Consider the following 26833-nt stretch of genomic DNA (forward strand, 5'->3'; position numbering starts at 1 on the left):
ACTGTCCCCACCCATTTCCAGGGGGCATTGTTTTGTTGCTTTTTCCCGTCAATAGCACCAGCAACCAACTTACACGAATCTCTGCATATGGGACCATTATCCAGCGTAATTCCAAGTCTTCCTTACTGTGTCCAAAATTGCGTTTAGATTTTGTTGTAAAATAACTTTTATTTCAAACCAGCTTCAATTAGGCAATGGGTAGTAAGAATGCAATATTCAGGATAATAAAAGATTATCTTTTAAACTTAAAAATAATGATAATATTGGTGTTTAAGGGATATATTATATATAAACAAAAATTTTCAAGACTCACATTAAAAAATCATTTCCTTTTCTTAAAAGCTTTTTTCAGATAAACTTACAGGCTAGTGTTTAATTCTATAACTTAAACATATTATCTAATCCGCTCTTTAATTCGATCAAGTGTCCTCACTATGAATTGTGAAATAAGAAATAAAAAAATATAAAACATATTTCATAAACCTAAAATATTCGAAAAATCATGCCTTGTTTACATTTTGAAAGTATAAGCTAGTTAATAATAATAATTCTGATTAAAATGTCCTTCTATTTTGGATCCCTGCCAGTTTACATAAGATGAAGTTTGATTTGGAGGATTTCCAATTTGCGATCCGTGAATGCCACTAAACTGGATTTCATTTTTTATGTGATGATTCTGATATTGGCTTTGGGTACTTGGGGGATTTCCAACCTGCGATCCGTAAATATTTCGATGTTCGGTGTGATAGTTTACGCTTTTAAACTGGAATTCACTTTTTACGTGCTGATCCTGATGTCGTAGCTGTGGATTCGAAGGATATTCGCTCTGATAGTTCATGCGATTGAACTGGATTTCATTTTTTACATGGTGTTCCTGATATTGGCTGTGGATATACTGGCTTCCACGTCGATTATCGTTATCCCAATAGGTGTTTTGGGCATTCCAATAATGCTGTTGCGGTTCCCAGTAGTTATTAGAATTATGATTCATTTTATTCCATTTTTGCTTAACAGGATTCGGGTAAGATCTTTTCTGCATATTCCAATTGTTACAGTCATTGTAGTTTCGGTTTCGCATATTATAGTTTTGGTAAGGCGCGTTCCAGTTTTGGTTTGAATTACTCCAGTTGTTTTCTAAATACTTAGGGCCGGATCCATATTTTGCAAAGTTATTCCAATTTCGATTCTGGTAACTCCAATTTTGCTTGGGTGTGTTCCACTGCTTGTTTTGGTAATTCCAATTGTCCCTAAATTCCCTGCGTTGATTCATTTGCCGATGGAAATGGCGATCATAATGGTTCCAATTCTGGGTTCTGAAATCCCTCTGCTGCCTCGGTTGATTTATTTGATTATTTGGCCAGTTCCATTTCTGGTTATTAATAGAATAGACAACATCATATTGATCATCAACCGAATATACATATTGATTATTATAATACGTATATTTGGAGCGGTCAAAGGGAACTAAATGGTATTGATATGATTCCAGTTGATGTGGAAGTAGCTTTTGATCTTTAGGCGCACCGAGTTGAGTCCCAGGAAAAGTGTTTGGCTTCAAATTATTATTGGGAATTAAATTTGGTGCGTCGTTCGCGGCATCTCCGCTGTGCAAATTGGGGGTTGCGAGCATTTTGTTAATGTCAGTCACCACTAACATTTTATGTTTAGTTTCGTTAGTTTGATCAGGGTTTGCACTTTTTTGTTTCAGTTCAGGGAATCCATTAGATGGTCCAGTTGATTTCAACGAATTTATTTCGCTTACCTCCAACTTTTCGAGCTTTACCGTTCCGGGAACTAGTTCTTGCTTGACAATGAGAGACCCTCTGTTCAGATTAGCTGGGCTAGCGTTTTCCGTTTTAATAGCACCATTTGGCAGCTTCTCTTCAGTGCATTCCAACATTTCAGATTTGATATGAAGTGGTTTATTATCATGAGTCTCCGATTCCGTGTTCAGCGCTGCAATGCCTCGTAAAACTTTGGCGCGCTTTCGCTGCAAACGGCGGCGTTTCGATCGTGTGGTCCTCGGGGTTTCGCCCACTTCTTCCTTCACGGTTACTGGCTGGTGGTTCATGTTTCTACACAACGCTTAAACCAATAAAATAACAATAACCAGAACCTTAAACTAACTTACGTTTTTGGTACGCCAACGAAAAGAGCATGAGGTTAGAATCACCAGCTTCTGGGAAATGAGAAATCAGTTTTGATAAACTAGTGTTGTACATCACGAATTGTTCATTTCCGCAGTTGGGCAAGATTTTAAATGTAAAATATTCAAAATCAAATAATACATTTCCAACCAAGTATTTCTTTAAAATAATTTAATCTGATTCTCAAAAACCGTCACTTAAAAGTTTCCTTATTTTGACAATTAATTTACACACGCTGCACTTTTTGGCACATAATTTAGTGGAGGGAGAATAACCGAACAAGATCGACCAAACAGTGTTTCACAACACTGTGGCGGTTTGACATTGGCTTTAAGCTTTAAAAGTGCTGCCAATCATTTTAAGTATTTTATTTAAATATTTAATTTTGTTCCCAATTCGTTATATTTAAAATTTTATTGAAAAATATTGCAAATATAATTATAATAAAATACAGTTTATTCTTGTCTTTGAGGTCTCGATTTAAAGGTCAAAATTAAAAGGCATTAAAAACACGGCGCTCCACTGATGTCCTTGAAAAATCCATCCATCCAGGGGATGACAAAGTCGCCTTAAATTTGAGGAGTCTATTTTGTTAAAAACTGTTAAGTAAATCTTGGAGAATATTCGAAACGAATAAATAAAACGACAAAATTGAATTGTTACAATTTTTGATGTTTTATTCGTTTGATTTATCAACTACTTTTACGGTAATTGCATATTAAGTTGGTTGTTTCAGTTTGTTGTTGCTTAAACTTTAATAAGTGTACTTCGTTTTAGCTGCGGCTGATTTTAATTATATTTTTACAAAATATATATGTTTATTTTTTACTTTTGTTAATGAACCACGTCTTGTGTATTGTTTGTCTTTTGCTTTCAACACAAAACCCCAGCTTAGAACTTAATTATGTTCGCCCTCTGTCGGTATGGTTTCGTTTTTTACTAGAATAACGCTTAACAAAATATAATTACTAACTATTACTAGGCCCGTTTTAATTTGTTTGTTGCTGTTGGTGATCTTGCCGCGCTTATTGCTGCAAGTTGAACTTATCGTTTTGAAAAAATTTAACTATAATTTCTACGTCGTTTAGTTGTATTTCCTCGTGTATATATATAAAAATATATATATGTATATATCGTCGTATATACCAATATATGAGTTAGTATATGTATGTATGCATGTATTTAAATGTATATATATGTATTTATGTACGTATGTCTTCATATGACCTGTCCGGTGCCTTTGCCTACATAATTTATTATTTACAGCGCTTTAATAGTTAAGCCTAGAATTCGTCTATATTAAGTTTTTGTTTCTGTTTCTGTTTCGTGTTGAATGTGAGTGCATTGTTTCCCCAGAACCGTATAGTTTTTACTTCGATTTGAAATGTTTTCGTTTACAATACATATCAGCTTATCGTTTTAGCCAAAAAGTCAATAACCAAAAGCTTTCAGCGAAACAACGCCACACCAATTTATCAAAGTGTCCCCCCATCAGAGCGGGTGGTCTATTTATTCAATCTTGGCTGATTTAAAACTGCTTAAATTAGTTAACTGCATCCACATTTGTTTGGCATTTTAAAAATATATTATGTGTATATATAATATTTATATATAATCGATATATATCGATTTCAAGGGCAAGTCTATTTCGATTGAATCTTAACTCGTTTAATTCTACTAATGCACTATTAGTTTTTGCGTTTGTTGAGAGTTTCGAGGCACCCATTATGAATCGAATGAATTGGTAATCGATAAGTGGTAATCGATAATCGGTAATCTGTGTTTGGGGCATGTTTTGGGGGGCAAACAAATAAAACCAAGGATCAAAATTCCATAATTATATATTTGAAATATATATATTAGTATACAATTTTTCATTTTTGTATTTTGTTCTAGAACGTGTTGTGATTGTTTTTAATGAATTAGTTTAAAATTAATAAAAAAGGAGCGTTAAACATAATTCATAATAAAAATATTACAAAGAATTATAACTATAACTTTGCTTTATATAGGCCATAATATGTGTATATTTGCTAGCATCAGACATAAAATCAGTGCTGCAGGAAAAAATTAACTAAAACTTAAACAAATTAAAAAGCCGTTTCACTTAACTTTCTACGCAAACGAAAACAAAATTCACCTAAAATTGTGTGTTGAGGGGGGAGATACAGGTAGAGGGCGCGAGAACTTTCTTTTAGCATATCTGTTTTTGAGCTTAGAGTCTAAACATATAGCTACTATAACTTGAAATGTTGCTTTTGTGGTTTTGTGTGTGTGTGTTTGTGTTTGTGGTAATATCAACTAAAACTATAAGTAATTGGTGTGCATAATATACAAATACAAACATATAAAAACTATAAATTAATAACAAATAATTTCTTGTGTTGCTATGTTTTTGATGTTTCCTTTTTGTTTTTTCTTTTGGAAGGTTATTGGTTTCGACTTATTTTCTTTTGTTTTGTTTCTCTCCGTTACTTGTTTGTTGACTAACTAAATAGTAGCTCGTAACTAGTATATATTACATACTATAGTTGCTAATTTGGCCTGACTTTTGTTTAGACACGTTTGGTGGTGTTTCTTTTTCCTTTTCTGATTCTAATTTCGTTACTTATTAATCCCGCTATTGAGTTGGATGCGCCGTATGCGACACTGCATCCCTGAGCGTCTTAAGACCAGCTTGCACATACCGGAACACCTCGTGCATAGTGCTATGGAGCGTCAAAGGTCCGTTTTCATGGTCCAGTTCGCGGAAGAAATCTACGTAGGCATTAAAAACGGATTAGATTGGGTTTTGATGGGGACTAAAAGAATAATCTATTACCTGTATGATTTCCTTTGCGCACCGAATGATCGGCTTGATCCCACAACTCATGAGCACTATGCACATAGCTCAGATATTCGTTCTGCTTGCTCAGCTGGTTATGTATGTCTCTAGGCACTATTCTTCCCGGCGGCGTATTAGAACCGGAGCCCTAAAGGTTAACAAAATACATATTAGTTTTCAGTCTTTGGTTTGTGGTTTGAGATCTGATTGACTTGCCTGTGAGCCCACCGAGTTAGATGGTGAAATGGATGATGGCGTGTTCCCATTTACAATGTCTCCCCTACCCGTGCGAAAGAAGTCCGTAAGGCTAGCAATGATGTCGCGACAGTTCGCTCTCCGGAGATTGTACAACTTGAGCGATATCAGTGATTGGCAACGTAAGCTATAGGATTTAAGCGCAAGTTGAGATTATAAATTCCACAATTCTCAGTTTTAAAGTATGAGTTACCTAAGTATTGCTACTTTGGCCATGTGAGTCTTGGTCTGCCCGTTTGCCGAATGCTGGGGGCGAAACTTGAAGGAGATGAATCTGAAAGAAGAGTTTGTATTAGACACAATTATACAGCCATTCATCAGGGGCGCACACTCTTTGGCACACTTTACTCACTTAATTAGGGACAAGGTGTCCTTATACATAGTGTAGGTGGCCTCAGAGCTACAACGCTCCATGGCGTCGGCAGTCAGTAGAAAGTAGACAACAGCTTCCAAATACAAGGTGACCTGGTTGAAGGAGTCAGGCTCCGCGTCGGCGGCGTGCTTCCGGTTGACGGCCTCCTGCAGGAACTGGTTGTTTCTTCTAGAGAACAAATAAAAAGAGCGGAATGAGAATCACACGAAGCCGTGGAAGAGTTGACAGTCGTACCTAAGATCGGCGCTAGGATGAGCCTCCTCGCGATCGAAATACGATCGGTAAATAAGGCGTGTGACTGGTGCTGGAGGAACTGCAACTGCTGGGGGGGCTGGCTCAGTAACTGCCGAAGCTGCTTGTGGAGACGTGGACGTCGTTAGAGGTGGAGTCGTCTGCACGGCTTCGTTGCAGGTGATGGGCGGCACAATGGCAATGGCTGTAGATATCGGGGGAGGCGGAAGAGGAGACATGGCCAACAGATTTTTTCTGGGGCTACCATTGGGAGCGGCGCCAACGCCACTCGCAGCGGCAGCGGCAGCTGCATCCTCGTGGAGTAACTGGAGCTTATCGTACGACAGGCGATCGTGGTTGGGTATCCGCTCATGGTTGTTTGAGGGTAGCAGCTCCTTGCAGATCTGCAACTGGTCCGTTTTCTCCTTTTTCCGCTTCTTCTCCTTGTAGGGGCTGGAGCTGGAACTAGAGCTGCGCTTCCGTCTTCGACCGGGCGGCTGCTCCCTATCCCGTTCCCGTTCCCTCTCTCTGTCCCGGTCCCGCTCCTGCTTAAGCTGGAACTCCTGTTTAACGCTACCAGGCTTGAATTTGGCTTCGTAGTCCGCATCGGGTTCGGGCTTCACCGGGTGCTCGGGTTTGACTTTGGCGGCGGGAACGGCGTCATTGGCATACCCATTGGGCATCTGAACCGCCGACGCTGCCTGGCCCTTGGGCGTCAGGTGGCCATTTTGCTGGGCAGGCGTCAGTTTCTTCAGGCGCATAATTCGCTCCCGCGACAGTTTGCTGAGGTCAATCTTACAGATCAAGGAGGTCAGGTGAGGCGTGGTGGTCCTGGCAGGGGAGGCCAGACTCGTGCCCAGCATCTGCTGCGACTGGGCGTGCTGCTGCTGCAGTTGCTGGGTGGGCGTCATCCGGGGCTTCACTGCAGGAGCGGTCGCTGGAATTTGCGAAGACTGCGTCGCCGCATCCAGCTTGCCCTGCTGCTGCTCTTCCTGCAGGTCCATGATCACCACCTGGCCCTGCTTCTTAGCGCCACCCTCTTTCGGGTTGAAGATCCTCGTCAGCGTACTGATCTTGTTCTTGTCGCTCTTCGGCTTCCGCTCGCGTTCCTTCTCGTGCCGCGCCTCATCCTCTTCGCCGCTGCTGCTGCTGCCGGCCCCGGTGCCCCCCCTGTCGCCACTGGACGAGGAGCACTCGGAGCTGCTAAGCTGTTGGCTGTGCTGGCTCATCACCTGCGGCTTGTATGGTGGCATCTGTTGAGCCAGAGCCTTGCCGCTTCCCGCCTGGCTCCTCGCCTGGTCCTCCGCTTCGCTGCCGCTGCTGAGGGCCGAACTACTGCCGCTGCCCAGAAGCACCTTCGCCGCCACCGCCCCCGCCCCCGTCTTGTTCAGCTTGACAATCCGGCAGTTTGTGTTCTGCGCCTCCTCCGTGTCATCGCTGCTGCTCGAGGAGCTGCTTGACTTGGAGCTGGATCCGCCGCTCGAGGAGCTGTCGTCGTCGGAACTGCTGCTGTCACGATGGACACTGGCGGTCTTCGGAGGCGCGGACACCGACATAGGCGTGGCCATCTTCTTGGTCGGCGTGTTGCCGTTGGAGCTGCTTTGGCTGGAATGATCCCGCTTCCTGGCACCTCCCATGGCCGGGAGTGCCTTGCACAGCGGCTTCTTGGCGGCCGTCAGTGTGGGTCCCTTGGTCTGGGAGCTGCTGCCTGCCGAGGCGCTACTCAGGTTACCACTGCCGCCGCTCTGCTGCTGCTGCTTTCGCGGCCTTCCTCGTTTCTTTGCCGGCGCCGTCGCCGTGGACTGCGAATGGGCCGAAACTGCGGTGTAATCCAAGCCTGGGTGTTTGGGCGCCGGTTCGTCTTCGTCGCTCGAATTCACAATGGGAGTACTCGTTTTCTTCTTGCGCTGCTTCTTCTGGCGCTGCTTCGGGGACATGGGCAGCGGTAGGATGGGCATGAGGGTGACGCTGGTGCTGGAAGGCGCCTTCTGCGTTAGCGTCGGGGGCACCCGCATTACCGACGTAATGGCTGCCCCCCCGGGGATCTGGAGGGTCTCACCGGGACCCGGCATAGGCACAACCTCTCCACCGGGGGCACTTTCCGAGCTGCTGCTGCTGCTCGAAGAGCTACCGCTGGTGCCAGAGTCCGAGAGCCGAGAGGCGTGAAGCGCCTCTGATGACTCGCGCTTTATTTGGTTTTTTGGGATTGCCGCCAGGCCGAGCTCGGACACTCCGTCGATGGCTTCCTTCTTCACCGACACTGGTGTCACGCTGAGATCAGCTCTGTAATGCAATTGCTGTTGCTGCTGCTGTTGCTGGTCCTCGTCGTCGTCGTCCTCCTCGCCATCATCCATGTCCATGGGATCGTCGTGAATCTTCTCGTTCTTGACAATCGCCGTTGACACTTCGATGGGCTCAGGTATGATTTGGGCGCCCCCCGGCAGGATTCCTGGCACCTTCATGCTCACGTTGCCGGGCGTAGCGCTCTCGGTGTTTGTCTGGTTGGCGGGCTTCGGAAAGAACCTACTCAGTGTCCACTTGTTGCTCTCTGTAGGCGACGGCGTCTTGTTCGAGGAGCTGCCGCCGCTGCTCATCGTGCCAGCCGAGGCGCTGGCTCCGCTGCCGGGCCCACAGGAGTTTCCTCCCGGACCCCCATTCCCGCCACTCCCAAACCCGCTGGACGTCAGCAGTCCCGTTATCGTGTTGCTGCCTCCGGCGATGATCGCGTGCTTGTACTTCTTCTTCTCGCTTTTCCCATTCGCCGTCAACTGCTGGGGCCTCTGCTGCTGCTGCTGTTGCAGGAGGATTTGCTGCTGCTGTTGTTGTTGGTGCTGCTGTTGTTGGAGGGGCTGTTGCTGCAGCTGCTGCTGCTGTTGGTGATGCAGCTTGTGATTGGGAAGTGGTTGGGCGTCGTTCTTGCTGCTCGACTCGCTGCCCGACTCACTGGAATCCGACTCGGAGCTGTTACTACTGTTTCCCGCCGACCGGCTAAGTGGAAATTGGCAGTTAGTCCTTGTTTAGTTTTGTTTTAACTTCAAAAGCTTACCCCTCCTTTTTTGGCTGCTCGTCTTCCGACTCGGACAACTCCAAATCGTTCTCGAGGCTACAAGTAAAGTGGATACAGCGCGTGAGGAACATAATTTCAAAACCTGGCCAACCAATGGCACTTCACTCACCACGAGTCCTGCTTCTCCAGCGTGTGGTTCTTCTCTGTTTTTAGCGGCTTGGCCGCTGCGGGCGACGTGATGGCGGAGGCTGCTTTGGGTGGCGTGGGTGGCAGTTGCTGCAGTGGCGCCAAGCCCAGCACCGCCTCGCTGGAACCCGTCAAACTTGTTGCTCCGCCCAGAGGCAACTGGCTGGTCTGGGGCGGAGACGCGATGGGCGCAATGGGGGCGAACAGGGGCGTCATTAGCGACGAGGGCTGGGAGAGCGGCGAGCTGATGATGTCGTCCATGTACTTGTTTTTGTTGGGCCCGTTGAGGTTATAGTTCTCCCGGACCGGCGCGTGCGGCGTAGCAGCTATCGAGGTCAGCGGCGTAACCCGGAAGTTGTCCGCCATCTCGCTGATCATCTTGCTGATGTCCTTCTGCTGAGCCAAAAGAGTATGCAGGAGTGGGGAAGAATAAAGTTAATACCTTGGCTTTGGAACGGAATTGGCTGCGTGCGACTCACCTCCTGTGGCAGTGGTTGTTGGCCGGCTCCGCTGCTGCTCCGTTTACTGGCCGCGGGCGGGAGAAATCGACCGCCTGTGCCGTTGTGCAGCGACGGGGCTGGTGGGCCGAGAAAGGACTTTTCCCGCCCATTAGGCATCTGGGTGGTGAGGGGCGGACCCAGCGGCGTGCTGGTTGGGACTCCGCTGGTGTTGTTTGTGGCGCTGGACGAGTTGCTGCTGCTGTTGCCGGAACTGGATCTGGGCGGGCCGCGAGGCGGGGCCATGCCACTACTCGAGGGAATGTCGTTCTTCATCGGCTGGCCGGGGTAGCCGCCGCGGCCGTTGTAGGGCGGCTTGTTGTCCGCCTGCTTCACATAGGTCGAGGGGCGCTGCTGCTGCTGGTAGTGCTGCTGCTGCTGCTGCTGGCTGGGCACAGCAGAGTTTGCCGACGCGGAAGCGGAGCCAGTAGATCCGGTGTAGGAGGGGGAGTGGCCCAGGGACTTTGGTGGTGGCTGTAGGGGTGCCTGCAGGCGCGGATTGCCGGCGCCCGGCGTGTGTCGACTAATCCCCACCGTTGACTGGTTAATGTAGACCCGGGCATCGCCGAACTCCCCCAGCGCCGCCGTGATGTCCGCATCGGCCTCCGTCAGCCGCCTCGGCTCGCCGAATAGACTAGTTTCCCGATCATCGATCTGGATTCCCTGCTGCCGTTCGATTTTCTCACGCTCGCGTCTCTTCCGCCGCTCGTACTCCTCCATGCTGCAAGGAAATGGATCATATAAGTTAGAATACTCTTTAAATCAAAGGTATATTTTACAAATTTGTTTAAATTGGTTACTTTTTATGCAGTGCAATGACAACAACAACAGCAAATAAACATCACATGAAGAACAACAACAAACATCAAGCACATCTGGACTATTTTCTTTCTTCTTTTGGAAGGACAATAAGGGTTACATTCAAGGATATGACTTCACATGCAGATTATAAAAGAGCTGTCCCTGTCAGTTAAGGGTTAAATGCTTTGATTAATTGAAATTAGTAGCTTAACTTTATATTCTCTTTGAAATATAAACAACAGAAATGTATCTTTTAATCTCTAAAAATATCCTTTGATTACTTTAGTCAAATATTCCGTGTAGTGCTCTAGCTCTAGCTCTAGGTCCTAGGCAAATATTGACCCTACTCTTGTGGACAGGACTGTGTTAGTTTGACAAGCATTAGAGCAGTTTGACATGCACACACGCAGGCAGGAGCAGGGGGTTCGACGTCGAACAACACTAGTGTCCACATTGGTGGCATAGCGGCGTTAAAATTGTGAAAATGTTTGCATTTAATTTTTTATTATTGTTTTTGGGTCCAGTAGACAGGTGGGGGTTAGGGGGTGGGGGGTGTAGTGCAGACATGCTTGATAACAAAACACATACATGTACATGTACAGTTACAGAGTACAGTGGAGGCCGCGAGGACAGGCACAGGGGACAAACACATACAGTAGAACAGACACTAAGACACAGACAGGAGGCAGGACGCAGAAGACAGCCAAGGACTCTAGGACTTACTTATAATTCTGGCTGTACAAATTGTTATTGTATTGTTGTAGTTGTTCTTGATGGAGTTGCTGCTGCTGTAATAGTAGTATGCTACTGTTGTTGTTGTTGTTGTTGCTAGTCTGGTGGTTGTGTTGTTGTTGCTGCTGTTGTGCCATAACGCGCGATTAGCATGAACACTAATTTATGAATACAATTAGACAATCCTCAGGTGAGAGAGAGAGAAGGCACAGTCAGGCAGGCAGGTAGGCAGACAGACAGATTGGGGGGGGGACAAGTTGGGTGAAAATTGGGGAGGGGGAGGAGGGGGCAACTAAACGCAATCAGACCCCTCTCTTCGCTCTCTATCTCTCTCTCTTGCTGGCTATCTCTCCTGCTCCGATGCAGAGACTTATGTTATCGTTGTAATTTTGCGACGCTGGAACGGCGCTTTGCTTCTATTCCTGTTGTTGTTGCTGTTGCAGATGCAAGCGCAGTTGTTGCAGTGGCTGTTGTTGCATTCAGTGGGGCTGTGCGTTCGTCTGTCATCTGGCGCTTGCAACATTTTGCTCTGCTTTTGGGGCTTAAGTTTGAGGCTCTGCAGGTAGACCAGTCTTCCCCAGTCTAGTCTTCTAGGCTCGCTTCATTCTCAATTCTCAATTCTTAATTCTCTGTTTTGATTTCTTTTTCCCGTAACAGACTTTTCTCTTAAATGCTGGCTTTGATCTGCTCTGGAGTCAGTGGCTATAGCTTCTACAGCTCGGAGTCTTTTATTGCTTGAGTATGTCTTCGCTGAAAGAGTGTGTGTTGTGAGTGAAAAAATCAAAGTTGCAGTACCTGGAATGGAGACAGAAACAACATTTTCAATTAAAATTCAATTATTTATGAAACAAAAACTAAACTTAAGAGATTAAAGAGAACCAGTATTGGTTTAAGAGCAAGGTAGTGCCTCTTGGGCTGAACTCATTTCTCCTGACCGATTTATGACTGAATATATATTATATTATATATACACACAAAAAGATAACGAAGTCACACATTAACTGATTTCCAAAGCACTTTTATTGCAAACAATGCCCCAGTAATAATTCTCTGTCCAGTATTCCACGATAACCGATATATTTTGATGACTCTCCACCGGAAAACACAAAATAAACGGGGAAGCACCGAAATCTATTGCTCCAAGAACACAAATGTGAACTTATCGCCGCCGAGCAGAGGCGGGCAGTCGCTTTCCGAGTCTCCAGCTGTCCAGAACACTTCCAAGCGAGCGCGAGAATGAACTCACCGCCTATAAATAGCTCCTCCTCGAGTGCGAAAAAGCGCAAGCTTCAGCTGGTCCTGAACACACACTGCTTCGAGCGCATCTTTTCGTTTCTCAGCTTGAAGGATCAGTTGAGCTTCTCCCGTTCGCACCGCGAAGTGGAACGCGGATTCTGGAACTACGCCCAGCTCAAGTACAAGCACCTCAGTGAAGCCATCACCACAGAGCTATCGGAGTCCGATCTGCAGTACCTGGTGGAGCAAGTCAACGAGCACGTCCTCAGCTATGAGGCGCCACTGGGCCCCTCCGCGAGGGGCGAGGAGCAGCTGTGGCTCCTCAGCCGGCACTGCCCCATGCTGCGGCGCCTCACGATGACGTTCCGGCGGCCCCGATGGGGCGACTTGTGCCAATTGAAGAACTTAAACACTCTCCACGCTTTTCTAAACTTCGACAGTCCCGCTGTCTACGAGCAATTCTTCTCAGAACTGTCGCTCAATCTTCCCTGCCTGCGGAAGCTGGTCCTGGAAGCTCCCGGATACAGTGGCAAGGGACTCCACCTACTGGAGAAGCTGGAGCACCTGGAGGTAGGCGCCCGTCCCGGCTTCAAAGCCCATTATCTGACCGTCTGCTGCATCAAGATGAAGAATCTGCGCTGTCTTGAAATCGGGCGAAATATGTACAACCTCTACAACGAGAACTTCTCCGCGATTGTCCAGAACTGTCGGGAATTGGAGAGGTTCGTGTTCGGCGATCGCTTCCTTGAGGCCAACGTGGCCTACGAAAGGATATGTGAGCTGCCCAACCTGAAGCACGTGATGGTGGTCGGTGCGGAACTCAAGAGACTGGCCTTCATCGACGGACTCGTGCATAGGAGTGGCTCTCCTCTGGAGAGCCTCATTCTGGTTGGATCCGAGCTGTTCAGGGAGCAAGTGGCGCACATATGTGACATCGCTTCCCTCAGGGAGCTCTGGATAGGCTACCAGGACGCCAACGCCAGTGTGGAAGCCTTTCTCAAGCTGAAGAGTATCGAATACCTTCACTTGGACATGCCGTGGATTACCAATAAGCAGTTGGTGGCTCTGCTGCTGGGTTGCCCACGTCTCCGGGTGCTGAATGTGCTCTGCTGCCCGTTTGTTACTTCCGAAGTCATTTCTCTACTAAACTCTTCTTTGAAGAAGCTCAGGGAATCTAATCGCGCAAGAATCGAAGTTTACTTAGAAAACTCTGCTGTGGACTGGAACGGAGGCTCGAACTTTCAGCTCGAGAGCGTACGTGTCATAAAGGGCTCCTTGAAGGACCCTATTTTGATTAAGAGGGCTTCTATTTCTCTCTAACAAATAGTTTGTTGTGGCTTCGATTTGGTGCATTTTAATGGCAATCAGGGCCGCTTCATTCCTGTAGCATACCTGTAGCAGCCCGCTGAATTATTAAACAGAATAAACAAACATTGAATTACGCATGGAACTCATTTTTTGTGCCAGGACCTTAGACACCAGCTTAGCATAGAAAATTCAATTCAATTCAAGGCACCAGGACCAGGACCAGGACCAGGCCATGGCAGGAACGGAAGCACCCGCCCGGCCGGGCTGGGGCTGGGGCTGAGGCGAGTGAATATGTACGACTAATTTCATATTCATATGCATATTTAGACTAACTACCAGCCGGGTGAGCAGGCTGAGGAGGACACGGTGCCCGGTGGCGCACAGAAGAGCAGTCGGTCCCCTGGGTTATCGGGAGAAAGGCGAAAAAGGCAGAGACTACACACCTAATATATAGCGCAAAATACTTAGTATTAGTAAGTGGAAAAAGTTGCAACAAAAAGTTGCTCTTCAAAAATAAAATACCTCAAGAAAAAGCCACAAAACAAATAATTTTTTAGCCGGATTCAAATGCCCATGACTAGAGTATGAAAAAAGGATGAGCTGGTGGGCGGGGCAGGCCGGGCGGCAGCCTTGGAGCCGGGGAATTATCCCCATTTCGTTGGGGCAGTGCATAAACAGAGCCGGGAAGGCCCTGCTCCTTGTTATGTGTGTGGCTGTGGGACAGGATTTATTATCAAATGGGCGCCATAGACTAACGACCATAGCCACAGTCGCTTTGCGTCGCCCGACCCGGCCCGATCCCCACCCGGATCACCCAGGCCGGAGTGCCTTCGTATGTCTGAACAAGTAGAGTCAACAAATTTTATGGCACTCATTAAACTTTCTTTCAGGCGAGCGCCGCAACTGGAAGCCAACATCTACTTTTTCCCGACTCGGGCAAGGCCTGCCAGGCTTAGAAACTTTACGGCTTTAAGGTCTTTTTCCTGATTCAGAGTTTCCAGTTTATTAAATTGATTTTGCAGGTAGTTCAGCGTTCCATTCGTTGCAAACACTAAAGTTTGCTCAGTGATTAATTGTTAATTAAATAGGTACCAGAAGTAGTCCAATATCTACCGACAAAGGCAAAGAAACTAGCTCGTCATGTCTGCAAGTCCTGCGAATATATATGTTTATGATCCCAAGCCTATTGCAACAAGAGTACAAATTGTGGCAAGTGCAGTCTTATTGTTCCAACATCCTCCCCGACATGTAGTCACATTTTAAATAAATGTATCTAGTTGGTTGGTAGTTCGCTCTTTTATCTGCTGCTCAACTCCATGCCAAACACTCAGTAACACAATTATCTTGCCCCGCTTGCATTTCCTCCCAGAATGTGTCCACGGATGTGTATAATCTACACTCCTACACCACCCCGCCCCGCCCACTCGTACAATTTGCGGAAAAGTTGTACTTTGATAGTTCTGAACATTTTTTAGCGCTTTTGGTTTTCCGTGTCTGTCCCTTGCTGTTTTTGACAACTTACTCGTGCGTTCGCCCTTTTTTTTTTCCTTTCCTTTTTTATTTTAGAAAAAAGAGGGACCAGGGCGGTGGGATTTTGAAGCAAGAGACCCATTCTAGCCATCATCTTCGATTAAAGTTTAACGCAATCTGGAATCTGGAGGTGTGATGGGCAATCGCCCGGGAATAAGTTGGCAACGAAACCAAAGCCGGACCTAATTGCATTGGCTTTTATCGCTCCATTGGAGCCTGTTTAGGCATTCACAAGTGCCACTCCAAAATGCATTTGTGGTGTGCCCCACTCATGACTAATATTCGGGCTAAATATTTAATCACATTCGGATGGATTGGCCGGAGAGAACAGTGGCGAGCTATTGAACTCTGAACCAGCGGGCCAACGCGGTGGATTTGGGAAAGAGCTAATGTGATTTAAGCCGATCGATATCGACCTGTTGGCCAACCGAGCTGCGATGACAAGAAGGCGGACGGGCGGCCCAGTCAACAAGGTTGCATTAAAAAACATAGTTATGCGGGCGCGTTGGCGCCGCAGCCACTTACTCGCCTGCCCCAGGCCCGAGGGGCATCCCCAGGCCGAAAGTGTGGGTGGCGCTTGTGGTTGTCTGGGTGGTGCCTCCCCTGGCCACTACATTACCACAACACGAGTCTCTTCGGGCTCTGCTGCGGGGGTCATTGTTGCTAGAGTTCCAGCTCATTGGCAGTACGGCATTATCTGTGAAATACCCGATAGATGTGTTTGGAAGTACTTTTTGCGCAATCTGTTTATAACTCTCCTATCAACTCTGATAATTCTGATAATAAATAATAATTCTGATAATGATTCAGTCTCCCCCAGTTCCAGCCGGTTCGGGCCCGTCGTGCGTCATTCATGTTCTTGGCTATAAATACTTGGCTCGCGACTGGGAAGCTTCTGAAGGCGGCGTCAGAGTGGCCTCAGTGGCCTCAAGTCGAGAAAAGTATACTGGCGAGTGATTTAAACGCTCTCCGCCAGAGGCGGCCACCTAAATTACAAAATTTAGTCAAAATTCGACTCGGAAATGCATCGCAACTGCGGCCGGAGGACCAATTAGGTAATTATTTAAGCCGCTTACACTCGCCACATTGTAATGGCCATAAATTGGTCAGGAGTCCAGTGACCAGCTATGCAACAATAACTATCTACTAGCAATAACTACAACACTACTGCAAGTGTATTGACACAACCAGCCCACTCCGAGCGAGACACACCTCATTAATTTGGCTTTTATGCGCGTGCGGTTTTTTGGCCGCAAGTGGGGCGGAAAACGGTCGTCGGGAAGTTGATTCAGGGCCTCTGGTCCTGTCTCTGGTCCTGAGGGAGTGGGGGCTGGCTTACATCGTATTATTATGTGTAAGCATAACCAAATAAGTGCCCCAACCCCACCCCACCCATCGCACACAAAGTCACGCGAAATATGAAAATCATTTCGCCAAATGTCTTCTCCTCCGGCTGAGCTCCTGCGGCCAAGTGACTGACTGGCATATTGAGCAAAACATCAAGTCGAGTGGGGGGAGTGTGTGTCTAATGGGAAGGACGTCCAGGGGGGAGCTAGTGGGCGCAGGGTCATACGTGCTTGTTAGACATAACTTCCCATTACAATGCTCGCTCGGCGTAAGCGGGCCAGACTGACAACAAGGCAACAGCACGAGAATTTCAAATATGGATGCGAAGAGGTTGCACTCACGTCGAAGCGGAGGATACCCTGAAACGGACTTTATTAGCATTAGCACAGTAAGAACAATACTACCATCTACTATGTCCAGTCTCGAAGGATTCAGAACCCTCCCGACCTGACAATGACATTCAATGTCCGGCCCATTTGTTGCTGAACATCCCCACATAGATCCTGCTGCTGTTTTGCGCCTGGTTAGCTTCATTGGGGGGCAATATTTTGAATCGTTTGTGGGTGGAACGCTTTCGGTTAAATATCATAGCCATAGGGCGATGTGCGGCAGCTGTATTGCCGGAAATGTCGTTAAATGGAATTGTTTAAGCCAAAATTAATGTGCACACAACAAAGCCAAGAGCCAAGAGCCAAGAAGACGTACTGCGACAACAACCGCCGACATCACAATCACATTTCCAGCGCCAGGGGTTAAGGGTTAAGGCGAACGAGGGGGCGTGTGTGTGGGTGTGAGTGTGTGTGGATTTTGGAAGCTGCTCGTACGTGACAGATTTTGATGAAATTTGTTCTTTTTGTCACCCCGCCTGTCTCTCGATGTCATGTGTGTGTTCGGATGTTTGTGGAGCTCATCTGGTGCTGAATGTGCGGCAGAGTTGTTATAATTGCCCTGGAGTGGGGCTCTTTGAGGGCACCCATCAAAAAAGGACATTGTTTTGTCACTGAGGGTTTAGTCTTTAACCTCAAGTCCCCCTATGTGGAATATAAACTATTTATATTCCTAGTTCGCAGCGCACTCTCGGACAATATACAGTTTCCTTTCACTCCACAGCTCTCAGGGAGGCTAGGATATGGAAAAAGTAATTTATGAAGGAGCAACGTAGGCTGGCCAATGAATCTTTCACTCTTTTTGAATTAATGGTGGAGAACTATGAAGGCTTCAAGCCGAAGCTCTAATACCTTAACAATTCTATGCCAAATAAGCCTAACTAAAAGAGGCAAGGTTGGTTTTAAGAAAATATTCAATCCAAAATAGAAGCACTCCATATAGAACTCTTTCCTAGAGTATTAAAACCATAAATCTTATCGATAAAAGAATAACAAAAGCTGGAATGGAAACACAAACTCCCCAGGGATGAGCCGGAGGAGGTTAACAATCCAATAGTTGGCCTGTTTCGAGGCGAGGTGAGCGGCAGGTGCAAGGCATTCCATTCCGTCCATTTGGCAGCCGGCCCTGTTCGTCCTCTTCTGTGTCTCCATTCAGATTTAACCCATTAGGAACTCTGGTTCCTGATTGTTCCTCAAAATCGATTCAAGCCCCTGCCGAATAAATGAAAGCTTGGTAGATCTATAACATTACAATCAACTTTCATCAGAAATGGGGTAAAAAGGCTCTTTCCAGATTGACTTTTACTCTCCAGGGTAGCGGGTGCATCTGCTCCGACACACAAAAGCCTTCAAGGAGTAAGTTTCCTGGCAAGGCTCCCAGGGCAGATAATAGAGACTGGACTCGCATCCAACCCCCCGATCATCCCACAAAAATGCGTGTGCCAGACAACAGTTGAACAGTACAGTTTTTTGGCCTCCCAGATCGCCAGCCTCCACCCTCCAGCCTCTCCAGCTTCTGTCAGGCCCAGAAGACAGTAAACTGTCACTGCCCTATGGCCTGGTAGACACACAATAGCTATTCATAGTTCGCAGCCAGACTCCTTCTTGGCAGTCCTTGGGAAGGATTGCACGCCTTTAAATTAATGGAGCATGTGGGTCTTCGAAGTTCTAGCCTGAGACAAGGCCTTCTGCGAGAAGGTATCAAAGTATTGCCAAAACAATTATACTCTCCGCCAGCTCCCCGCTTATTATTAAATTTGTTATACTGTGTGTGGCGTGTTCCATATGGCCTTACGTGTTAATGACCCGACCCTTGAGAACAATTGGAGGTCGTTGACCTTGTTGCCTCAACATGACCGTTTGAGTAAAAGTTGGAATAACAAGTGGTACAAGAGTTGTACTTCAAAAGGAAGATTATGGCTATCTGGATAGTCCTTTTGATTTTTAGTGTTTGTCTTAAGAGGTCCTGAAGCTATAGCTAATAATATAACTACCTCATCAAGCTCATATATTCTATATAATTCGTCCCTTTTCCACCTATTTACATGAAACTGTGTCAGGACCTCATAAACCTGGAGAATTGTCACACGATACTAGCCGGAAACATGAACCAGCCGGGGCTGTGGCTCCTGAAGGGCTCTCCCTTCCCTGACCGCCTAGACCGCCTTTTTTGTGAAACACTTTGTGCCCTCCTAAGGATTTAAACATGTGATATTAGCTGTTTGAGAAGAAAATTCATTTCTTGGCCAGTTCCATTTCTGGTTATTAATAGAATAGACAACATCATATTGATCATCAACCGAATATACATATTGATTATTATAATACGTATATTTGGAGCGGTCAAAGGGAACTAAATGGTATTGATATGATTCCAGTTGATGTGGAAGTAGCTTTTGATCTTTAGGCGCACCGAGTTGAGTCCCAGGAAAAGTGTTTGGCTTCAAATTGTTATTGGGAATTGAATTTGGTGCGTCGTTCGCGGCATCTCCGCTGTGCAAATTGGGGGTTGCGAGCATTTTGTTAATGTCAGTCACCACTAACATTTTATGTTTAGTTTCGTTAGTTTGATCAGGGTTTGCACTTTTTTGTTTCAGTTCAGGGAATCCATTTGATGGCCCAATTGATTTCGACGAATTTATGTCGCTTACCTCCAACTTTTCGAGCTTTACCGTTCCGGGAACTAGTTCTTGCTTGACAATGGGGGACCCTCTGTTCAGATTAGCTGGGCTAGCGTTTTCCGTTTTAATAGCACCATTTGGCAGCTTCTCTTCAGTGCATTCCCACATTTCAGATTTGATATGAAGTGGTTTATTATCATGAGTCTCCGATTCCGTGTTCAGCGCTGCAATGCCTCGTAAAACTTTGGCGCGCTTTCGCTGCAAACGCCGGCGTTTCGATCGTGTGGGCCTCGGGGATTCGCCCACTTCTTCCTTCACGGTTACTGGCTGGTGGTTCATGTTTCTACACAACGCTTAAACCAATAAAACAACAATAACCAGAACCGACATGTAGTCACATTTTAAATAAATGTATCTAGTTGGTTGGTAGTTCGCTCTTTTATCTGCTGCTCAACTCCATGCCAAACACTCAGTAACACAATTATCTTGCCCCGCTTGCATTTCCTCCCAGAATGTGTCCACGGATGTGTATAATCTACACTCCTACACCACCCCGCCCCGCCCACTCGTACAATTTGCGGAAAAGTTGTACTTTGATAGTTCTGAACATTTTTTAGCGCTTTTGGTTTTCCGTGTCTGTCCCTTGCTGTTTTTGACAACTTACTCGTGCGTTCGCCCTTTTTTTTTTCCTTTCCTTTTTTATTTTAGAAAAAAGAGGGACCAGGGCGGTGGGATTTTGAAGCAAGAGACCCATTCTAGCCATCATCTTCGATTAAAGTTTAACGCAATCTGGAATCTGGAGGTGTGATGGGCAATCGCCCGGGAATAAGTTGGCAACGAAACCAAAGCCGGACCTAATTGCATTGGCTTTTATCGCTCCATTGGAGCCTGTTTAGGCATTCACAAGTGCCACTCCAAAATGCATTTGTGGTGTGCCCCACTCATGACTAATATTCGGGCTAAATATTTAATCACATTCGGATGGATTGGCCGGAGAGAACAGTGGCGAGCTATTGAACTCTGAACCAGCGGGCCAACGCGGTGGATTTGGGAAAGAGCTAATGTGATTTAAGCCGATCGATATCGACCTGTTGGCCAACCGAGCTGCGATGACAAGAAGGCGGACGGGCGGCCCAGTCAACAAGGTTGCATTAAAAAACATAGTTATGCGGGCGCGTTGGCGCCGCAGCCACTTACTCGCCTGCCCCAGGCCCGAGGGGCATCCCCAGGCCGAAAGTGTGGGTGGCGCTTGTGGTTGTCTGGGTGTCTGGGTGGTGCCTCCCCTGGCCACTACATTGCCACAACACGAGTCTCTTCGGGCTCTGCTGCGGGGGTCATTGTTGCTAGAGTTCCAACTCAGAGGCAGTATGGCATTATCTGTGAAATACCTGATAGATGTGTTTGAAAGTACTTGTTGCGCAATGTGTTTATAACTCTCCTATCAACTCTGATAATTCTGATAATAAAAGTGTAAATCGCGCACTTATTCTCTAGCAGTTACTTCATTCAGTCTCCCCCCGTTCCAGCCGGTTCGGGCCCGTCGTGCGTCATTCATGTTCTTGGCTATAAATACTTGGCTCGCGACTGGGAAGCTTCTGAAGGCGGCGTCAGAGTGGCCTCAGTGGCCTCAAGTCGAGAAAAGTATACTGGCGAGTGATTTAAACGCTCTCCGCCAGAGGCAGCCATCTAAATTACAAAATTTAGTCAAAACTCGACTCGGAAATGCATCGCAACTGCGGCCGGAGGACCAATTAGGTAATTATTTAAGCCGCTTACACTCGCCACATTGTAATGGCCATAAATTGGGGAGGGGGCCAGTGACCAGCTATGCAACAATAACTATCTACTAGCAATAATTACAACACTACTGCAAGTGTATTGACACAACCAGCCCACTCCGAGCGAGACACACCTCATTAATTTGGCTTTTATGCGCGTGCGGTTTTTTGGCCGCAAGTGGGGCGGAAAACGGTCGTCGGGAAGTTGATTCAGAGCCTCTGGTCCTGTCTCTGGTCGTGAGGGAGTGGGGGGCTGGCTTACATCGCATTATTATGTGTAAGCATAACCAAATAAGTGCCCCAACCCCACCCCCACCCATCGCACACAAAGTCACGCGAAATATGAAAATCATTTCGCCAAATGTCTTCTCCTCCGGCTGAGCTCCTGCGGCCAAGTGACTGACTGGCATATTGAGCAAAACATCAAGTCGAGTCGGGGGAGTGTGTGTCTAATGGGAAGGACGTCCAGGGGGGAGCTAGTGGGCGCAGGGTCATACGTGCTTGTTAGACATAACTTCCCATTACAATGCTCGCTCGGCGTAAGCGGGCCAGACTGACAACAAGGCAACAGCACGAGAATTTCAAATATGGATGCGAAGAGGTTGCACTCACATCGAAGCGGAGGATACCCTGAAACGGACTTTATTAGCATTAGCACAGTAAGAACAATACTACCATCTACTATGTCCAGTCTCGAAGGATTCAGAACCCTCCCGACCTGACAATGACATTCAATGTCCGGCCCATTTGTTGCTGAACATCCCCACATAGATCCTGCTGCTGTTTTGCGCCTGGTTAGCTTCATTGGGGGGCAATATTTTGAATCGTTTGTGGGTGGAACGCTTTCGGTTAAATATCATAGCCATAGTGCGATGTGCGGCAGCTGTATTGCCGGAAATGTCGTTAAATGGAATTGTTTAAGCCAAAATTAATGTGCACACAACAAAGCCAAGAGCCAAGAGCCAAGAAGACGTACTGCGACAACAACCGCCGACATCACAATCACATTTCCAGCGCCAGGGGTTAAGGGTTAAGGCGAACGAGGGGGCGTGTGTGTGGGTGTGAGTGTGTGTGGATTTTGGAAGCTGCTCGCACGTGACAGATTTTGATGAAATTTGTTCTTTTTCTCACCCCGCCTGTCTCTCGATATCATGTGTGTGTTCGGATGTCTGTGGAGCTCATCTGGTGCTGAATGTGCGGCAGAGTTGTTATAATTGCCCTGGAGTGGGGCTCTTTGAGGGCACCCATCAAAAAAGGCCATTGTTTTGTCACTGAGGGTTTAGTCATTAACCTCAAGTCCCCCTATGTGGAATATAAACTATTTATATTCCTAGTTCGCAGCGCACTCTCGGACAATATACAGTTTCCATTCACTCCACAACTAGGATATGGAAAAAGTAATTTATGAAGGAGCAACGTAGGCTGGCCAATGAATCTTTGGTGTTAATGGTGGAGAACTGTGAAGGCTTCAAGCCGAAGCTCAAATACCTTAACATTAGAAATGCCAAATAATAAGCCCAACTAAAAGGGCTAACTAAAAGGGGCAAGGATGGTTTTAAGAAAATATTTAATCCAAAATACAAGCACTCCATATAGAACTCTTTCCTAGAGTATTAAAACCATAAATCTTATCGATAAAAGAATAACAAAAGCTGGAATGGAAACACAAACTCCCCAGGGATGAGCCGGAGGAGGTTAACAATCCAATAGTTGGCCTGTTTCGAGGCGAGGTGAGCGGCAGGTGCAAGGCATTCCATTCCGTCCATTTGGCAGCCGGCCCTGTTCGTCCTCTCCTGTGTCTCCATTCCGATTTAACCCATTAGGAACTCTGGTTCCTGATTGTTCCTCAAAATCGATTGAAACCCCTGACGAATAAATGAAAGCTTGGTAGATCTATAACATTACAATCAACTTTCATCAGAAATGGGTTAAAAAGGCTCTTTCCAGGTTGACTTTTACTCTCCAGGGTAGCTGGTGCATCTGCTCCGACACACATAAGCCTTCAAGGAGTAAGTTTCCTGGCAAGGCTCCCAGGGCAGATAATAGAGACTGGACTCGCATCCAGCCCCCCGATAATCCCACAAAAATGCGTGTGCCAGACAACAGTTGAACAGTACAGTTTTTTGGCCTCCCAGATCTCCAGCCTCTCCAGCTTCTGTCAGGCCCAGAAGACAGTAAACTGTCACTGCCCTATGGCCTGGTAGACACACAATAGCTATTCATAGTTCGCAGCCAGACTCCTTCTTGGCAGTCCTTGGGAAGGATTGCACGCCATTAAATTAATGGAGCATGTGGGTCTTCGAAGTTCTAGCCTGAGACAAGGCCTTCTGCGAGAAGGTATCAAAGTATTGCCAAAACAATTGTACTCTCCGCCAGCTCCCCGCTTATTATTAAGTTTGTTATTTTGTGGCGTGTTCCATATGGCCTTACGTGTTACTGACCCGACCCTTGAGAACAATTGGAGGTCGTTGACCTTGTTGCCTCAACATGACAGTTTGAGTAAAAGTTGGAATAACAAGTGGTACAAGAGTTGTACTTCAAAAGGAAGATTATGGCTATCTGGATAATTTTTAGTGTTTGTCTTAAGAGGTCCTGAAGCTATATACTATAATATGACTACCTCATCAAGCTCATATATTCTATATAATTCGTCCCTCTTCCACCTATTTACATGAAACTGTGTCAGAACCTCATAAACCTGGAGAATTGTCACACGATACCAGTCGGAAACACGAACCAGCCGGGGCTCTGGTTCCTGAAGGGCTCTCCCTTCCCTGACCGCCTAGACTTTTTTGTGAAACACTTTATGCCCTCCTAACAGAAAGGGGTAAAGGGTTTAAACATGTGATATTCGCTATTTGAGAAATGAATTATAATTGAGAACTAACCTTTAATTGTGGCAGAAAATGCAGTGTTTATTGGAAATTAAAGCACTCACGTGAATGAGCCTTCAACGGAGTGGTATTTACAGAGACACACCCTTGAAAAAAACCTAGCCGATAGTTGCATTTCTCAATTCTTGAATTATAAGTGCGGTCCTTTTTTTGGTTTGGCGAAGGGAATATTTATGAAATAAGTCAGTCGATCGATGGAAGAGGACTAAAATGAGATGGCTAGGACTGTAAACTGCATTCACTTTCCAGGAGTTGAAAGAGTGAAACTTACCTACAAGAGAGTATATATTGTAAGTCAAGTATTCAAATAAAACTATCTATCTATCTGCGGATGAGTGCCTCATCTCAAGGTTCTCAATCACAATAATGAGTCATGACTCATGGCCATAGGAACAAGAAAAGAGTCTCTTCTGTGTTTGTTATGGCTGCCACTTATTCCTTTTTAATGAACACAATAATGCGTTGGTGCTTGCCATAAATTAATATCAATTTGCAAGCAAATAAAAGTTAAGAAGCCGACAGACGAGTGGCGGGGGAAAAGCCGGGAAATGTGTCGACGAAACGAACGAACGATAATTATTTCCGCAGGTGACAAATTAAAAGATGGAACTGAAGGCACTCTTCTCCCTCTGCTGTTTGCTTTCAACAGCCTCTTGAAATGGAATTTAATTGGCCATGTTTTAAGCCAGAAATGAAGGGACTAGGATGCTATGATTCCAAATATCTTTAGATCTCTGTAGTTCCCACCATTTAAATGAGCTTAAAGTGGCTAGAACTCCGCAGAACCGCCATCAGAGTGAGTCCAATCGCAGTCGGCCAACAGCGGGAGCGAGGGACCAAAAATAAACGGCCTACATTTTAGACGCTGTGCCCCACCAGAGTTCCATTCCCCCGCCTCCCTGACGCCCCCCTCCACCTTCCACCGAATGCCGCTCCACTTCGCCGTTCACCCATTTCGGATACGAAAATATCTTTAGCGAAAAGTTCAATAAATGCTTTATTTCCATTCGAAAGAGACTTTCGTTCGGGCTGTCTCTCGGCAGAAACTACCACGGCCGTCAACCCAATTGCCTTTGGTGGGGGGAGTGGTAGTGGGAGTGAGAGTGGGAGTGGGGGTGGAGGACGCTGCGCGCTTTTTATTATTTTTCGCAACATATATTTTTTGCTGCACTCTAAAGCTCGGCGACCGACGGGGGCTACACCGATTTCCTGGCAGCGGGAGGCTCAACATAAAGCCGGAAAATTTCCTACTTCCTGACTGAATGCCAGCCCGCCGAAGGACTCTGCGAGTGGAAATGCACCACGAATCAACAACTACAAAACGCACACTGAGAAATAGTAGAAAAAAGGGCCGTAGTACAGACTGTATCTTTATTTGTGGCAGTGCACGGATGTAGATATGCTCCCTTTGCAGAGTTAAATTTCTAGTTCTGATATCCTTTTTGCACCACCCCAGCATCCTGCCCCTCGCCGCCCAACTGGAAGCCCACTGGTGCCACTCAACGCGCATAAAACTCTTGAAAACGCTTTTGCTCGTAAATTTTGAAGCAACTGGGAGGGGAGGGAGGGGGGACTGGAGATGAGCAAGTGTATCCCTGCAGGCGTCTAAAGGCTGCTGTTTTGTTGGTATTTATGTTGTTGTTGATTTCGCCGTTGCAAGAATGGAGCTAAGGGAGGCCCCGGCCCCGTCCCGGCCCTTGGTCCTGCCATGCAGGACACTGCCGCAACCATTGTTGGCTTGCCGCCTTCCATCGTCATGCAAATTTATTTTCAAATGCGGCCAGGCCAGTAAGGGGCCATGTGTGCAAACAACCCCTCCTCCCAGCCGCATCCAGGTCTCCATATCGTTCTGGTCTGGTACTAAAACCAATTTCGTGGAAAATATGTTGCAGCATCCCACCTCGTCTGGATGACTATATTATTGGTGTGTTAAATATTTAGTATCTAATTAATAAAGCGCATTTTTGAGCCATTCAGAGGGCATTAAAGTATTTGCTAATCACTCGAGAGGTCTCTGTCATATGTCCTTGTATAATAACTCCCTTTTTCGTGACTAATCACAAAAATACTAAGCAAACTAATTTAAATTGGATTGCCATTAAAAATCCATCAAAGAGTCCTGGGGACCACCCAAGCGAAACGTAAACAGTGGCAGTTTATCTTCAAAGGGAATGTCTAACTCGACTGCACGATGGTGTTTTCGGTGGTTGCAACTGGTTGCAAGAGGCTGCCGCAGGCCAATCGGGAGGAGTGGGAGTGGCAGGACTACCTTTGACAGCCAGAGCTGCGACCTTATGCCAACGAGTCATCCTTTGTGGAGGAACTACAGGCTTCTCATATTGAAAATATCCTTAAATGTAAGTCACCTTTAATAAACATTAATTATACATTTGAAAAAAATATAATCTAAAAATAAATTTGCATTTAAGGACTGGACGCACGTCCTTCTCTGCCTGACTACCAAACAACCTTGTGTCCTACATGGACTGGGTACAAAAAGGAAACTTTCCACAACTTTCTGAACAGCTGCGCTTGAAGCAACGCCTCCATTTGCCCCTCCACGCCTCACCGGGCTAAGGAGGCAGCGTCCACTTTTGACTTTTCAACTTCTTTAACCACTTAGACTCATCAACTTCTTATGCTGCTACTCTTTTTCTGTCACGGTCTTCCCTAACATTTT

The 26833-nt window shown here is 46.4% G+C and overlaps 2 protein-coding genes across 6 annotated transcripts in view; both read right to left on the reverse strand.

Annotated features, from left to right (window-relative positions):
• Positions 1-92: 92 nt before the first annotated feature.
• LOC116654959 (bifunctional endo-1,4-beta-xylanase XylA-like) lies at positions 93-2453 on the reverse strand. The gene is made up of 2 exons (XM_032451797.2): positions 2132-2453; positions 93-2075 (listed from the first exon to the last, which is right to left on the reverse strand). The coding sequence occupies exon 2, from the start codon at positions 2069-2071 to the stop codon at positions 536-538; it is 1536 nt and encodes a 511-aa protein (XP_032307688.1). The 5' UTR covers positions 2072-2075; positions 2132-2453; the 3' UTR covers positions 93-535.
• Positions 2454-3970: 1517 nt separating this feature from the next.
• The window catches only part of LOC6497806 (AF4/FMR2 family member lilli), a 36123-nt gene continuing 13260 nt past the window's right edge, over positions 3971-26833 (reverse strand). For 2 of the 5 annotated variants that reach the window (XM_032451626.2, XM_044716123.1), the window contains 10 exons: positions 11045-11848; positions 9503-10241; positions 9007-9419; positions 8877-8933; positions 5834-8818; positions 5579-5767; positions 5420-5500; positions 5188-5353; positions 4969-5119; positions 3971-4904 (listed from right to left, as the gene is read on the reverse strand). In XM_032451626.2, coding sequence (XP_032307517.1) covers positions 4768-4904; positions 4969-5119; positions 5188-5353; positions 5420-5500; positions 5579-5767; positions 5834-8818; positions 8877-8933; positions 9007-9419; positions 9503-10241; positions 11045-11190 — 5064 coding nt within the window. In that variant the 5' untranslated portion in view covers positions 11191-11848 and the 3' untranslated portion in view covers positions 3971-4767. The remainder of the gene's footprint in view (positions 4905-4968; positions 5120-5187; positions 5354-5419; positions 5501-5578; positions 5768-5833; positions 8819-8876; positions 8934-9006; positions 9420-9502; positions 10242-11044; positions 11849-26833) is intronic. The other 3 variants (XM_032451629.2, XM_032451631.2, XM_032451630.2) reach the window with 3 other exon arrangements.

The sequence above is a fragment of the Drosophila ananassae genome, chromosome 3R (assembly GCF_017639315.1).
Source record: "Drosophila ananassae strain 14024-0371.13 chromosome 3R, ASM1763931v2, whole genome shotgun sequence".
Classification (NCBI taxonomy): domain Eukaryota; kingdom Metazoa; phylum Arthropoda; class Insecta; order Diptera; family Drosophilidae; genus Drosophila; species Drosophila ananassae.